Consider the following 15,518-nt stretch of genomic DNA (forward strand, 5'->3'; position numbering starts at 1 on the left):
ATGCACAGCTAATTTAATAGGCATTGTCACCAGCACATTTTTTTATCTATCACTTTTATTTTATTTTTAGTGTGTCTCACCACTCGTGTGTCATATTTTTTATTTTTTTATTTATTTATGCCTGAACATTCCACGCTCAGCAACAGCATAGTTTTCACTACACACACAGTTCACAACATGCACATAACATATCAGTGCATTTATGAATTTATAATAGGACCAAGTGGAGTCTTAATATAATTAGGGATGAACATGGTAAAATAATATATAACAAAATAATATATATAAACAAGCGACAACAGTACAGTGGCAGCATCACCATTTGTATTTATTAATTGCAGTTAACAAACCAGGTAACCTTAATTACCATATATTTAATAGTGACACATTGGTAATGTGTTACTTCTACCATGCAATAATTTGCAATAACATTGTACAATGTGTTGCCATATCTGTATAAAAATGATGCAATGTGACTTCTCTCACATTCTATGATGGATCAGACAAATCCTCCCCTATTCCCTGGGAAGCTCAAGCAACCAATGAGAATGCCAAAGTCCATTTGAATAGTGAAAAAACGGACTACCATTGGCTCCAAGCAAAATACGCCCATTTTAGACTGATCCCATAAATATCACCAATCCAGGGGGGGCCAGGTACTTAGGTGATAGCCTTGAAAAAGCTACTTAGTGAAATGCGCATTGGCAGCCCTCCTCTGTGAAATTGTAGCAATTTAGCCTGTTAAATTATGTAATGTCTGTTTGTCTCATGTAAAAATACCTCTGTTTAGTTAGCTCAGCAGCTCCTGTGCGAGTAGCGCTGAGGCGCAGCAGCACACGCCGGCCAAGGGGATTACATCCCTGGCAACAGGCGTTAATAGGAGAGTGAGCGTCCTTGCCCACACTGGCGTATAGCCAGAGTGTTGATCCAATCTTAGGATTGCACAGTGTGTATGGCAATCAGTGATTGAAGACCCATCTTGGCAGTTAACAGTGACTCACTGTGTGCAGTACACCACTGGCATTTGCTTTCATTGATGTATATGTGATATATTAACTTGTCAACAGCGCATTGCAAAATGCAGTAGCTATTTTAGCACAAAAACACAATGCTAGTGTAGATCCAACTTGAGGATTGCATAGTGTGTATGACATCCAGCGATCACACATTCGTACTGGCAGCCTACCAGTGATCTTGCCCAATAAAGTAATGCATGTATGTGAACACGTGATTCATTAAACTGTGCACAACATACCATCAATACTGTTCCTACCTATGTATACGTGCCACATGAACTGTATGTAGTGCACCATAAAGCACATCAGCCATTTAAGCTCAGAAGTACAGGATCATTACAGATCCAATCGGAAGATTGCACAGTGTGTACGACCCACGTATATGTGCCACATGAATTGTATGTAGAGCACCTTATAGGATCAGCATAGATCCAATTGGAAGATCGCACAGTGTGCACGGCACTAATTGAGTGCACACCCTTTGACAATTACCAGTGACTCTGCCTGACAGATTGTGAGCACTAGTACAAGTGTAGGACAAATCTGTCCGCACGGATTATACATCTGCACCATATGCAGTGGTTCAGATAGAACTATCGTGGGCAGAATCAACCCCATTTGAGGAATATATACGCAGAGGGCAACACATTGCTTTGATTAGACAACAGACAGTGAGAATATCACCGTGTTAATCAAACACCCTACACAGGCAATGGATCACTGTCAATAGTAAAGGAGATCCTGGCATAGAATCTAGTGTATACGATCTGACACAAGTTCCATTCACATATATATGTTATACTAACCCTTAATAGCGCATTGGTTATTTAAAACACAGAAGCGCAACACTAGTGGGGATACAATCTGAGGATTGCACAGTGTGTAGGGCAATCAGTGTTTGCACATTTATTGCGACAGCTACCAGTAACTGTGCCCGTTAGAGAACTGTTTTGCTGTGCACATATAATCCATTTAAGCCTGTCAAATACGTCACTGGTATTGGCTTTCACTCTTGTATATGTGATATCAGAACTCGTTAATAAGCGCATCAGAAAGCGTATGAGTTATCAAAACATAGAAGCACAGTGCGAGTGTTGATCCAATCTTAGGATTGCACAGTGTGTATGGCAATCAGTGATTGAAGATCCATCTTGGCAGTTAACAGTGACTCACTGTGTGCAGTACACCACTGGCATTTGCTTTCATTGATGTATATGTGATATATTAACTTGTTAACAGCGCATTACAAAATGCAGTAGCTATTTTAGCACAAAAACACAATGCTAGTGTAGATCCAACCTGAGGATTGCATAGTGTGTATGACATCCAGCGATCACACATTCGTACTGGCAGCCTACCAGTGATCTTGCCCAATAAAGAAATGCATGTATGTGAACACGTGATTCATTAAACTGTGCACAACATACCATCAGTACTGTTCCTACCTATGTATACGTGCCACATGAACTGTATGTAGTGCACCATAAAGCACATCAGCCATTTAAGCTCAGAAGTACAGGATCATTACAGATCCAATCGGAAGATTGCACAGTGTGTACGACCCACGTATATGTGCCACATGAATTGTATGTAGAGCACCTTATAGGATCAGCATAGATCCAATTGGAAGATCGCACAGTGTGCACGGCACTAATTGAGTGCACACCCTTTAACAATTACCAGTGACTCTGCCTGACAGATTGTGAGCACTAGTACTAGTGTAGGACAAATCTGTCCGCACGGATTATACATCTGCACCATATGCAGTGGTTCAGATAGAACTATCGTGGGCAGAATCAACCCCATTTGAGGAATATATACGCAGAGGGCAATACATTGCTTTGATTAGACAACAGACAGTGAGAATATCACCGTGTTAATCAAACACCCTACACAGGCACTGCATTAATCCACTATCACACTGTGGAATTTAAGCAGTAACTAGACAAGTATACTCAAGCTACAATATTCACAGAGTGATTTTTAATCTTTAAAATTTCTTTTTCTCTTTAAATCTATATCTTGTTTTAATATTTTCACTACTTACCTTAAGGTCTCATATCATTGACAAACTGTATTATCCAGCACCATTACAGAATGATGACCTACTAGCTCTTAATAAAGTTTAATAAATAAAACTTCTAAAAATAATCAAATACGTCAACAAATAAAGTATACACCTTTTATAGGTAAAAATAATATTTTATTACTGTGGAACAGGAGTGCATCCCAGTCAAACTGATTCACCTTTTTTCTCTTCCATTGTTATTGCTCATTTTTGAATCAGGGGATCAGCACCCTAAATTGCCAGGAAAGATATTTATAAAAATTTCCAGCGAATATAAGCACAATTATTCCACGATACTATACATTGCTTCAAAAGCACCTTATGGTGCGGGTCTCTCCACTTCTTCTCTTCTGAAGCCTGGGGCTGTCACCGGCGTCCCTGGGCTTTGGACGCCGGCCTGATAGGGTTAAAACACTCATTCATAACATTGCTTTATACAGGCTTCCCCCGCATGCTGGCACTTGGCAAACCACAAGTCCCAGCATGCAGGGCATTAATGGGCCTGCTGGGACTTGTAGTCCACCTGTAAAAAGAATGTTAAAATAAAAGACACACACAGAAAAGTAGAACTTTATTACTCACCTCACTTTTACACCAATATACTAACCGAGTAGTTCAAGCAATGTTATGAATGAGTGTTTTAACCCTATCAGGCTGGCATCCAATGCCCAGGGACGCCAGTGACAGCCCCGGGCTTCCTTTCCTGGATGGGTGAAGCCTGGGGGGGACCCCTTTATTGAGGGGTCCCCACTCCCCCAGGGACCCCGTCCAAGGTTAACCAGCCACTGTGCTCATGGTTCAGATGGGGGACCTTATGTAAAAAGTGTCCCCCAGCTGTGGCATGACACTGCGGTCTGGTTTCAAAATATGGGAGGCCCCCAGATTTTTTGTCCCCCATACTTTTGGAACCAGGATCAGTCCAAGAGTCCGAGGCTGGTTTCAGAAATATGGGGGTAACCCTACGCTTTTTGTCCCATGTATTTTTTGAACCAGGTCCGGCTCAAAGAGCCTGGGGCTGGTTATGCTCAGGATGGGGGACCTCACGCCATTTTTATTTTACACAAATTCGCACATTTCCTAAAATTCACCCATTTTCATGACTAAAAATTGCACATTTTCATGACTAAAAATTGCCCATTATCGCACTTTTTTGCCCGGAATACCCGGCTCATTAAATATGCGAATTCACGCCAAAAATTGTGATTTAAAAATGTGCGATAATGGGCGATTTTGAAAAGTTACTAAAACTCTCATCCTATTAAATGTCACCCACTAAATATCCAGGTATCCCCTATGTTTTTAAACATCTTCAGCATATCACAGCGCAATTTCTTTGTTCCAAAAAGCGGCCTAGGTTTAGACTCATGGTAATGCAGAGACATACCTATTGTGGTAGTCTGGGGTCCCGAATTTAACAACTATTATTTTGCTGTTAGATTAGCACAATGCATACTATGGGCGGTATTCAATGAGGCTGATTCGCCAGGTTTTTATGGTGAATTTTTGACTAAAATGGTGAATCACACTATTCAATGACCAGATGGCGAATACATTTCAAGTTTTTTTTCGCCACGATTCACCGAGTAGCAAGCGCTCTCTTTTAATGGTGAAGTGGAATGTGAACTTTTAAAATAAAGTGTTTTGTTTTTTACATTTGGTGTCAAAAAATCAGGATTTTTATTCTGAGGAGGGGCATGCTATTTTTATTCATGTGCTGTAAGCACATGAATATATATTTAATTTTAAAAAATATATATATATTTTTTTTTTACACAGACCAGCCAGCAGGGGGCCGGAGCCGAGCCGCTCATTAGATATTCATATATTCACTTCACCCGATCATTACATATGCATGATCAGGTGTAGTGAATATACCCGGTCCCCTGCTGGCACCCCCGGGGGGCAGCCTGTGCTGCCTCGCACCCGGGGAGCCCCCCTCCCCCCCACAAATGTTCTGGGGCAGGCAGGGAGACTTCCATCTCCCTGCCTGCCGCCGTCCTCGGGCTCCCTGCGGCATTCACCGCAGGAGTTAAAATTCGCCGGTCAGGGGCAGCGAGCCCCTGACTCGTTGAATACTGGAGCCGGCGAGGCTCTGGAACGTGGCGAGCAGTGGCGAATGTGCAGTGAATCCTAAACAGGATTCGCTGCACATCGTCAAAATGCTCATTGAATACCGCCCTATGTAACGGACCCAAATCTGAGTGTGTAGGTCACGTTGGAAACCAACACTCTTAAGCTGCATTCTAATCTTCTCTGCTTTGGCTCCCTAGATCAGCCCATCATAAGACTGTCCTGCATCACCCCATAATCGCTCATACTCATATTTAGGATGTAACTAACTATCAATATAACACATAGTTGACTACTTTTATGCTGCCCTCTCTGGGAACCAAAGCATGGGGGTGGGGCCATCGCCAGGAGGGTAAGGGGCGGTTCGGGTGCAGAGCCACAGGCGTGCTGCCCTATTGGGGTGTGTGTCTAGAGCGTACACGTCATTTATCCCCGTCCCCGCAGTGCAATGCCGGTTTTTCAGGCATTGCACTTCGGGGGGCGGGGCTAAAATGCCATTCCGGGTTGGTAGGCAACCCTGATATAACATTGCTTCACACCCTGTCCCTCTAGTTCCATTGTTTAACAATATTATAGGTCGGATGTTAGAGACTCACAGAAAAGGGCTTGGGAGACCGTTTTGAGGGAAAATTTAGATAATGAAGGCTGGACTGATGTCTATTTTCATATTGCACCAAACTCCATATGTGTCTGTATGAAAGAAAATGCATATAAGTTGTTTTATAGATGGAATTATGGGTACTTGTTTCCTAGCACGGCCACAACGATCATGATCGTGGTCATCAGGTGTAAAATCGGGGGCATCGCGGCCATCGCATGCACTAAAAAATTGGGTGCGATGGGCCAGACGCGATGGCCGCGATTTCCCCATAGAGACCAATGTTAAATGCCTCAATTTACCCGCGATGACCACAATTTCCCATAGGAAACAATGTGAAATGGCTCAATTTAACCAAATTATCATAGGAACAATGGTAAATGGCCCAAAAACACCCCTGAACATTGAAATGTCCCCCCAAAAGTAGTTTACGCCACCCCGCGATCAACGTGAACCTGAAGCGTGGCGAGCGCAGCGGTACGCGTCCTCCGACCTTTTCATACCCCCACTATGCACGTCGGGGCGGAGTTGAGAATAGAATAGTGTGGCGAGCGCAGCGAGCCACCGAGCCTGAAGCGTGGCGAGGGGACGTGGATACCTTCACAGGTAAACGCGTCCCTTCGCGGGCTTCACAGGCCGACGTGGATAGTGGGGGTATGAAAAGGTCGGAGGACGCGTACCGCCGCCCCTCGCAGGCTCGCTGCGCTCGCCACGCTTCGGGTTCACGTTGATCGTGGGGTGGCGTGAAATACTTTTGGGGGGGACATGTCAATGTTCAGGGGTGTTTTTTGGGGTTTCTGGCCCATTTACCATTGTTCCCTATGATGATTTGGGTAAATTGACCCATTTAACATTGTTTCCTATGGGAAATCGCGGTCATCGGGGGTAAAGTTAGCCATTTAACATTGTTCCCTATGGGGAAATCGCGGCCATCGCGTGTGGACCATTTAAGCATTTTTGGCCGCATACGACCCGACCGACGCGATTTTCACTGTTTTCAATGCATTTCAATGGAAAAATCGTGGGCATCGCGTCGGTCGCGTCGCAGGCCACTAAAAATTAAACCCGATGGCCGCGATTGTGGCCATGCTAGGAAACAAGTACCGAATTATGTCCTTACTCAACTCAACAAATGCACCCTGAAGTCTCCCGTGTGTTAGCCGTGTAGTATGACTGATGGAATGTTCTTTCATATCTGGTGGAGTTGTTCAAAACTAGTCCCCTTTGGATGGCATTGGGTGCTCTGCCTAGCTCTATCTTAGGTATTCAGGTCCCTTTTAGCCCCAAATTCTTTTTTTCTTTCTGTATGTGTCCCTGAGACATCTCATTATCAAAATAAGCTATTTAGTTATATGTTCTGGCTGCTAAATGTGCCATTGCATCAGCTTTAAGATCAACCAAGGGACCTACTATAAGTAAGATTATAGTCCACCATTGGGATTTCCCGGACCATGATTGGCTGGTGGGTGGGCCTAACTCCCGGTCTGGGGGCAGAGCCCCAGAAGTAAACAGAAGACCGGCTCGTGGCTACAGCAGTGCAGGGGTCCCAGAGAAGTCCCGAAGTGGCTTGTGAGTATGCTTTCATTCAACAGGGTCCACACATGGATACTACTGGACAAGGGGACCGATCTACTATCAACATAGGTAAGTATCTGTATGTATGAGCATTAGAGTTTTATTTTTTAGGAGTGTGTGTGTATTTATTTATTTAACGATTTGTACTACTGTGGGACTACAAGTCTCAGCGGGCCCTTTATTGCCATGCATGCTGGTGCAGGCTTGCTGGGACTTGTAGCTCAACAGCAATACACAATAGGTTCTTCTACTTTTACACTTTTCATCAGCCCGATGCCCACCGCCCAGGGGTATCGGGGATAGCCCCGAGCTTCAGAATGGGCCGGTAAGTTCTGGAGGGGGGGACCCCTTCTTTGGGAGGGGGTCCCCACTTCCCCAGGCCCCCTACCCATACTGACCGGTCAGGGGGATGATGCTTTGGCCGGGGGGGGGACTTGTATAATAAGTCTCCCCCCAACTGTGGCATTACCCTGCTGGCTGGTTGGGTTCGGTGCTGGTTCTTGAAATACGGGGCACCCCTACTCATTTTGCCCCCACTATTTTGGGAACCAGGACAGGCCCTTGAGCCGGTTGCTGGTTTTATAAAATCCAGGGGAACCCTATTTGTTTTGCCCCTTGATTTTATGAAACCAGGACTGGCTCTTTGAGCCCGGGGCTGGTTATGTTCAGGAGGGGGGAACCCACGCCGGGTTTTTTTTAAAAAAAATTTCCACAAAAATCGCACATGTCCAAAAATGCACATATTTTCATGACTAAAAAATCGCACATTTTCATGACTAAAAAATCCCACCATATCGCACTTTTTGCGGTGAATTCACATCTCATTAAATATGTGAATATTGGCCAAAAAAAGTGCTATATGGTGCGATTTCGGAAATGCAAAAAAATTGCATCCTATTAAATGTCACCCATGTTGTTCAAAAATAAATAATAGGATAGAACTCTGTGATCTGCATTTATTTCCAATACAAGCATAACTTTTACCACTTTCTTTCATTGCTACAGGTAGATACAGATGATGTCATCACCAGAGATGAACAGATATTTCTGCTGTCACAAGCAAAGCGTCACTGTCAGACACAGATTGCAGCTCACAATTCCAAAGGCAAATGCAATGCTTTGATTGGTTAATGTTTTTTCACCTACAAATGGCTAAGTACCTAAAGGACCTTTCCTAGTTTATGTGCCACTATATTTGGCCTGGAACACAACCAGAGTGCTTGTAGATTATATAAAAAGTAAAAAGATATATTGCAGACTGAACAATATGCAACCTACCAATGCAACCTACCAATTGATCTAACATTAGTGCCCTCACAGCCTTTATCATGTCTTAATGATGTCCAGTAATTAAGGCAGGGGGCGGGATAATTCAGCATAGTCATGCATTGCACACTCCAGGAATCAAAATGGTGGATGACCATTGGGTTTCAACAACCAGCCTGCAACTATGGCCACATTATTCAAGGTTGTGGCTGAGGGACAGACAGAGGAAGCTCAATGGAGGGACATCAATGGAAGACCATTGGCAGTTTAAAACGATCGATGGGTGGCACACATGTGGATACATCTGGCAAATCAGAGAAGAAATGTGTGGCTTAGTGACATCTGATAGAAGATGTTACTTATGCTGGGCATACACGTTACAGTTATCTGCCCAATCTGCCTGAGATTGCTAGATCAGCCAGATAATTGCAGCCTGTATGCAGCTGATAGATCAAAAAATATCGATCAGTCGGGCATGTCGGATCATTCGGCATACCTGACTTAGGGGAAGGAATGGGAAATTGGCTCATCCTCAAGGGGTGGATCGCTGATACCAGGTGAAATACAATGTGAAAGATCTCACAGTGTATGTCCCAGATATCGGCAGTGTCAGATAAAATAACTGGCTGTGATGTGTGATGATGGAAACAAACAATAGGCCTGATTTAGGACCGCTTACTAAGCAGAGGTCGTTTGCTGCTTATCGAGCGGCTGAATGCCGCCTATTTTAACACCCCCTCCAAATCCCCTCCATAACATGCAAGGGGATGTACGCAACACATCCCCTCGCATGCAGCCAAAGGGGAGAGAAATCATTTGATGGTTGCCAACCATGGAATGACTTCTTACCCCTTCAGAAATTAAAGTCAGTCTAAACTGCTGTCAGCGGTGGCCAGGAGGGGGTTGTGTGTTGGCAGTGGCCGGGAGGTCGGGTGTCCGCGGCAGCTGGGCCGGGAAGGAGGGGGACGGTGGTAGCTGTGACAGTGCCTCTCTGTTCACAGCCACCACCGCACATCACTGGCATGCGCAGAGCTGCACCAACGGTCCCCGGAGCGAAGACGCCAGAATCAGGCCCAAAAATGTGTTGCATCAGAACTCAGCCAAATTGCATGTAGACTTTAGAACTCTGCCATGGATGAAAACCACAGAATTGCCAATCAGAATCTTGTGTCATTTGCGCCCTTCACAACAAAAATGACATTGTCATTATTAGCAATTAAAAATAAAAAAAACTTCTAAGTGCCTAATTATTTATTCAGTCCCATGTTAGATGCAGATTGTCTATCAGAATATGGCTTTTGCAGACTTTCGAATTTGCACGTTTTCCGAAAATCGCACATGTAAAAGGGTGCGAATTGCAGTTAAAAAAAAACACACTTTTTGCTGCAAAAATTGCACATTTATGCTAGGTACACACCAGGACGACTAGGGCCCGATCAGCACAATCTAGATCCAATTCCGATCAATCGGATGTAGATTGTGTGCTGATTGGGCCCTTTTCTGACCTGGTGTGGAGCGATTCCGATCCGATGCGCGGTCCCGCGGGTCGGTCGGTCGTTATTGAGATCCTACCTGCTGCAGGTAGGATCTCAATGACGACCATAGAACCGGGTGCGGGTCGCCATCGGATCGGACCCGCTCACGGTGCACATCGTGAGCGGGTCGTGCCCTCCCGCGTCATCGTGAGCGGGTCGGACGAGACACTGACGACCCGCTCACGATGTGCATCGTGAGCGGGTCGTCCTGGTGTGTACCCCGCATTACACCTGTCAATTTGTTCTCACACTTTAATTTGCATCCATATGTTTTCCCATTATAAAGTGTATAGCTCGCAAATGTTATAGGGTGTGATTTTTGGTAAACTTGACAAAAAATCTCAAAAATAAATAGACCTGAGGTTCCGCTGCTGCACCTCACTCGCACTGATCCTCTGCTGTACTGCGGGGTGAGCCGGCTCCCCTCACACTGACTGCGGTGTGAGCCGGCTCCCCTCGCACTGAACGCGGATTGAGGTGGCTTCCCTCGCACTAATGACAGCGGGGAATGCCGCTGTAATAGTTCTGTAGACGTACAGTGAATAGTTTGGCGCAAGTGTTGCAAAAAATCACCTTAAAGGTAAAAAAAAGGACACAATTGATTTCAAATATACATACATTGATAAAAAATAATCATATGGACCACAGCATGATATTCTGTGCAATGGAATGACAAGCAATCAAATGCAACAAAAACCCTCACAATATATAGGTGCTACGATCGGCTATACTCATATAAAGTCTGCGGCACCACCACAGATGGCTTAACACGCGTCAAAATATTCAATGTTTTTGTATGCTACTCTCACAGGAGACAGTTCCTCCTATATGTTTAGTGGGCTGCAGGGTTGCAATTTTAATGTGCAAACATTTTCTAATTATTTTATTATAGTGCTTTAGAAGGCCTCTGCCCTGATTAGCTGTAGGCATCTCTATGGCGACGCTTTCAGCCAACCAGGACTGAGGGCTTCTACAGCACTATGACTTATAATGAGTAAGTACTCATTATATTTGTATTTCCTTCTAGGACCAGAGTGTTCTCCCCAGTGGGATGGAATAATATGCTGGCCACAGGGTTTTCCAAACCAGCTGGTGTCTGTTCGTTGCCCTGAATACATTTATGACTTCAATCACCGAGGTGATTATTATTATTTTTTTTTATAGCTCTAGAAGCACAACAGCGATTTTGATTGATGTAAAATCATAAAAAAAAATATTACTTTTATTAAAAATACTCCTTAGAATAAATGGTATTAAACATTTCAAGGTAAGTCATCACAAAATAGGTGTAGTAGGGTTATAGGTGGAACTGTGATAAAAAGATAAAACTTGGAATGTGCATGTGATGAACAAGCCCTGGTGAAAGGTACCTTTGTGCCACAAGGGAGCACCACAATCCCTGGTCTAGAGTTTTATAATAGGTATCTACATCTTAACTGTTTTACTCTGGTCTGTTCCAGTGGCAATCTCAGCACCCTGCAATGCTTTACCTTGGTGTATTGGTGTTAGCAATCCCTGACAGCAGATACCACGCTATTCTACTCTAATATTCACTGTTCCCATGTTGATGACTCTCATTCTCAGTTTCACTGCTTAGGCATAATGTAGGAATGCAGATTTCTATACACATCAAATGTGCTGGGTCTTCAGAAGCAACAGATCTGAGATGTTACATAAATGTGCAGTAAAATTATGCCCACTGCAGACTTCTCAGATCCGTTGCCTATGTCCAAAGATATAGCTTTGGGTCACCCATAGCATTAGCAATTGGACAGCTGCACATTCGTAAGATTGGTCATCATGTCCAGCTGCCAAGGCCAGTGAAGCTACATACGATGACATAGTCGCTGGCTTTGGCACGCCACACGCCCCAGAAATGGAAGTGACACAACTCCACTTTCTGAAGTTTACCATTTTCAATTACAGTTAATACTATTAATCTTGTATGTATGTTTGTTAGGGTATATATCTGTACTTGATTTATGTACATTTTATCCTTTGTTAAATATTTATTATATTCTGTATTTTTTCTATACATTGGACTACTGTGTACTAGTCATTGTCACTCTTTTACCACTTTAGTGCCAAGGGAATTTGTCAAAATACAGTAGGTGTGAAAAATTTTTTAAACCCTTTGAGCGCCAATGTTGGTGTGAGAAATCCTCATAATATCCGTTAAAAATGCCAGCGTCGCTCACAGCAACTGTTCTTAGTTATTTTTGTGGGGGCAATATTTAACAAAACTTCAGTTAATTGGCTGGGCTGTATATGTATTTATTTATAGTGAAAGAACAGTCGCTGTGAGCGAGGCTGAAATTTTTAGCGGATATTATGAGGATCGTTCTCTGCAACATTGGCACTCAAAGGGTTAATAATAGTATAATATTAATTTATATAATGTATCATTTGTGTATATCAATAAATTATTTATGTATTTACCACTATCCGCTGACTTACTATTTTCCATTTTTAATGGTAATGTGACAATTTACTTTCTTTATCTTGGCAGTTTTTTTTTTTTTTTAACACAAATTGGCTTCATATAACTGTCTTCCACCTTGGCAACATTTAAGAATATAATATAATATAAGGGAACATCTTTTTTTTTCTTGTAAATAGAAAAATATAAAACCTGACATTATTGGGGTAATATTATAAAACAAGATAATTGTTTTGACAAATTTATAAGTAGGAAGAACCAAGGCTCTGGTTTTCATAGAGACTTAAATGCATTTAATAGTACAAATCATTGGGGCAGATGTGAATAGATAAAGTTGAGATAGTGGAAGGTGATAATTTGTATATGTGTTGCACTGCATTATTGTAAGGGTGCAATATATACAGTTTATTGCATATATATATATATATATATATATAAATAAACCACTAGTCGATCCGGCACAGCCACAAACTTTAGCTATATCCAGCGGGTACCCGCATGCCGCTAAGATGCGTAACACACAAAGACCAATAATGCAGCACTCCAGATTCAGTGAAAAAAAAAATCTTCTTTAAATGTGAACAGCAAGCAACATTTCAACCACAACCGTGTTTTCGTCAGGCTCCTAACATATATATATATATATATATATATATATATATACACACACACACACACACACACACACTATACAGTATAGGCAATTTGGGGGTTATTCTGGTGGATTCGCAAGGATACAAATTCGCAGCCTTGCGAGTTCACCAAACCCAAAAATTTGCAGCCTTGCGATTGGTGGCCTGGCCACCACCCATTTGCAGTGTGTGTTTGCGCGCACTGGCTGCGAATAAATGTTTAACATAAACATCCATTTGCAGGCTGCGGACTAACACCAACATCTTTCGATGGTCGTGAATTTGCATGCGACTGTACGGATCTGAATAAGGTCCTATATGTATTGCACCCTTACAATAATTTGTATATGTATTGCCCCATTGATGTATTAATACAGTGCCCCCTTTGTTTATATTACTGGCCCCATAGTATCTGAATAAAGAGAAATAATGGGTGGTATTCAATTGTTATATTGCGCCCGATCTCCCATCTGAAGTGATGGAAGGTCGCAGGCCGATATTCAATTGATCTATTTTTTGTGCATATCGCGCTCGTGATGGTCCGTTTTAGCCACTCAATTGCACATTTAAGCTAACCACCACTTGGAATAGCAAGCTGAAATACTGGTAAAATAATGCTGCCCTTCAATATAAATTCCTAGTAAAATGCTCCATATTTTATGTAAATGTCTTTTCTCCTCCATTTGACCCCCAATTTTAATGTAATAAAGACTCAGAAATTATTTTTTTTTTTAATACATTTACCGACTCGATAGACCATCTCGGCTACCCAATGTGGAGTGAGTTAATGACTGGCTGTCTGCCCATGTGACAGATGGCCAGCCATTTGGGAGCAGTCTGTCTCATCAGTCATACAGGCAGGTGGTTTAGTTCAATGTTGGGAAGTATAAGTACAGATTTTAGTGATTGATTAATGCACCATATTCACAACGATTTAAAAAAATATTCAAAAAAGTACATTGTACACTTGCATTTGATGTATTTGTTGCACCAAATTACAATTCAAATCTAGCTTAGTATTAAGTCTCTTTTTCTTGATAAATGTTTCAGGGTATGCCCATCGAAGATGTGGGTCCTCTAAAATGTGGCTTCAAGTGCCAGGCATCAACAGGACCTGGGCTAATTACAGTGAGTGCGTCACCTCAGTCAATCCAGAAATAAGGATACAGGAGAAGGTGCATAAAATAGAATGATTCATTGAGATTGCAGTACTGTATTCAAGTGACCAGGTCTATTATTTGCTCCCCCCACCCCCTTCTTCCCAAATGGATCCTGTTGAGATATACTGAGTTGGAATTCTGTGAACATCAATTGTTTTTCTCCATAGAAGTTGTTTGAACGCTTGTGGCTGATTTATACTGTTGGATATTCAGTCTCTCTGACTACACTCCTCATTGCTCTCTGCATCCTTTGTTATTTCAAGTAAGATCTTAAGTTGTGTAATAATACTTAACAGTGACATAGTGCCAAACTAACAGGTCCTATTTCCTTTTTAATGTGGAGAAATTGAAATGTTACATGTTTGAGCCAAAGTTCATGTTTTTTTTATCAGGATGTTGCCAAACATGTTTTTAATAATTTCATAATTTAAGCATAAAATGGGACCATTGCAACCATTGGACCAAATTTAAAGTGACAGCAGTCTGCAGTTATATATATAGTAATATTTTGTTTATACTAAAGTTAAGCATGTGGGATTTTTGCAAATACACAGTATTACTAAAAGTATATAACAGAAACTTTTTTATAAACTGTCAAGTAATTTAGATTTTACAAACCTCTAAAGCTTATACCAAATGTGTCATTTCAAATTGTATTTGTATCGGCAGACGCCTGCATTGTACCCGAAACTACATCCATATCCACCTCTTCACTTCTTTTATTTGTCGGGCGGGAAGTATATTCTTGAAAGATGCTGTACTGTACTCAAGAGAAGATGAAGGTGCGACGGAAGTTGAAACTCTAGAGATTGGACTACCTAAGGGAACAGAATTCCACTGGGTGAGAATGTACTGCAGGACACAAAAGTAAAACCATGTTGCATGGATCTGCTTGGCATAAAGGAGACAACAGCACTGAATTGAACACGGTTATCCCCGGCGTGCTGTGTGGAGAGAGCTAGTGTTTTACACAGAACAAAAAAGAGAATAAAAAGAGGGAAAGAAAAAATAGTGTCCATTTACCGATGCCATATTACATAGTCTTCATGTGGTATTTCAGTTGCAGACTCCATTTTGGTCTGAAACTTTATCTTATTTAATAGTATTAGGATGTAAATATTAACATTTGATGCCCATTAGGTACCTTATATGGAAGTA

At 42.3% G+C, this 15,518-nt stretch overlaps 1 protein-coding gene across 1 annotated transcript in view; it reads left to right on the forward strand.

Annotated features, from left to right (window-relative positions):
* Positions 1-246: 246 nt before the first annotated feature.
* LOC146009635 (parathyroid hormone/parathyroid hormone-related peptide receptor-like) overlaps positions 247-15,518 on the forward strand; it is a 30,040-nt gene continuing 14,768 nt past the window's right edge. The window contains exons 1-6 of the mRNA XM_083150086.1: positions 247-255; positions 8,333-8,453; positions 11,156-11,266; positions 14,251-14,375; positions 14,528-14,622; positions 15,030-15,201. Of these exons, the coding sequence (XP_083006212.1) occupies positions 247-255; positions 8,333-8,453; positions 11,156-11,266; positions 14,251-14,375; positions 14,528-14,622; positions 15,030-15,201 (633 nt within the window). The remainder of the gene's footprint in view (positions 256-8,332; positions 8,454-11,155; positions 11,267-14,250; positions 14,376-14,527; positions 14,623-15,029; positions 15,202-15,518) is intronic.

This window comes from Crinia signifera, chromosome 6, assembly GCF_055691185.1.
Source record: "Crinia signifera chromosome 6, ASM5569118v1, whole genome shotgun sequence".
Taxonomy (NCBI): Eukaryota; Metazoa; Chordata; class Amphibia; order Anura; family Myobatrachidae; genus Crinia; species Crinia signifera.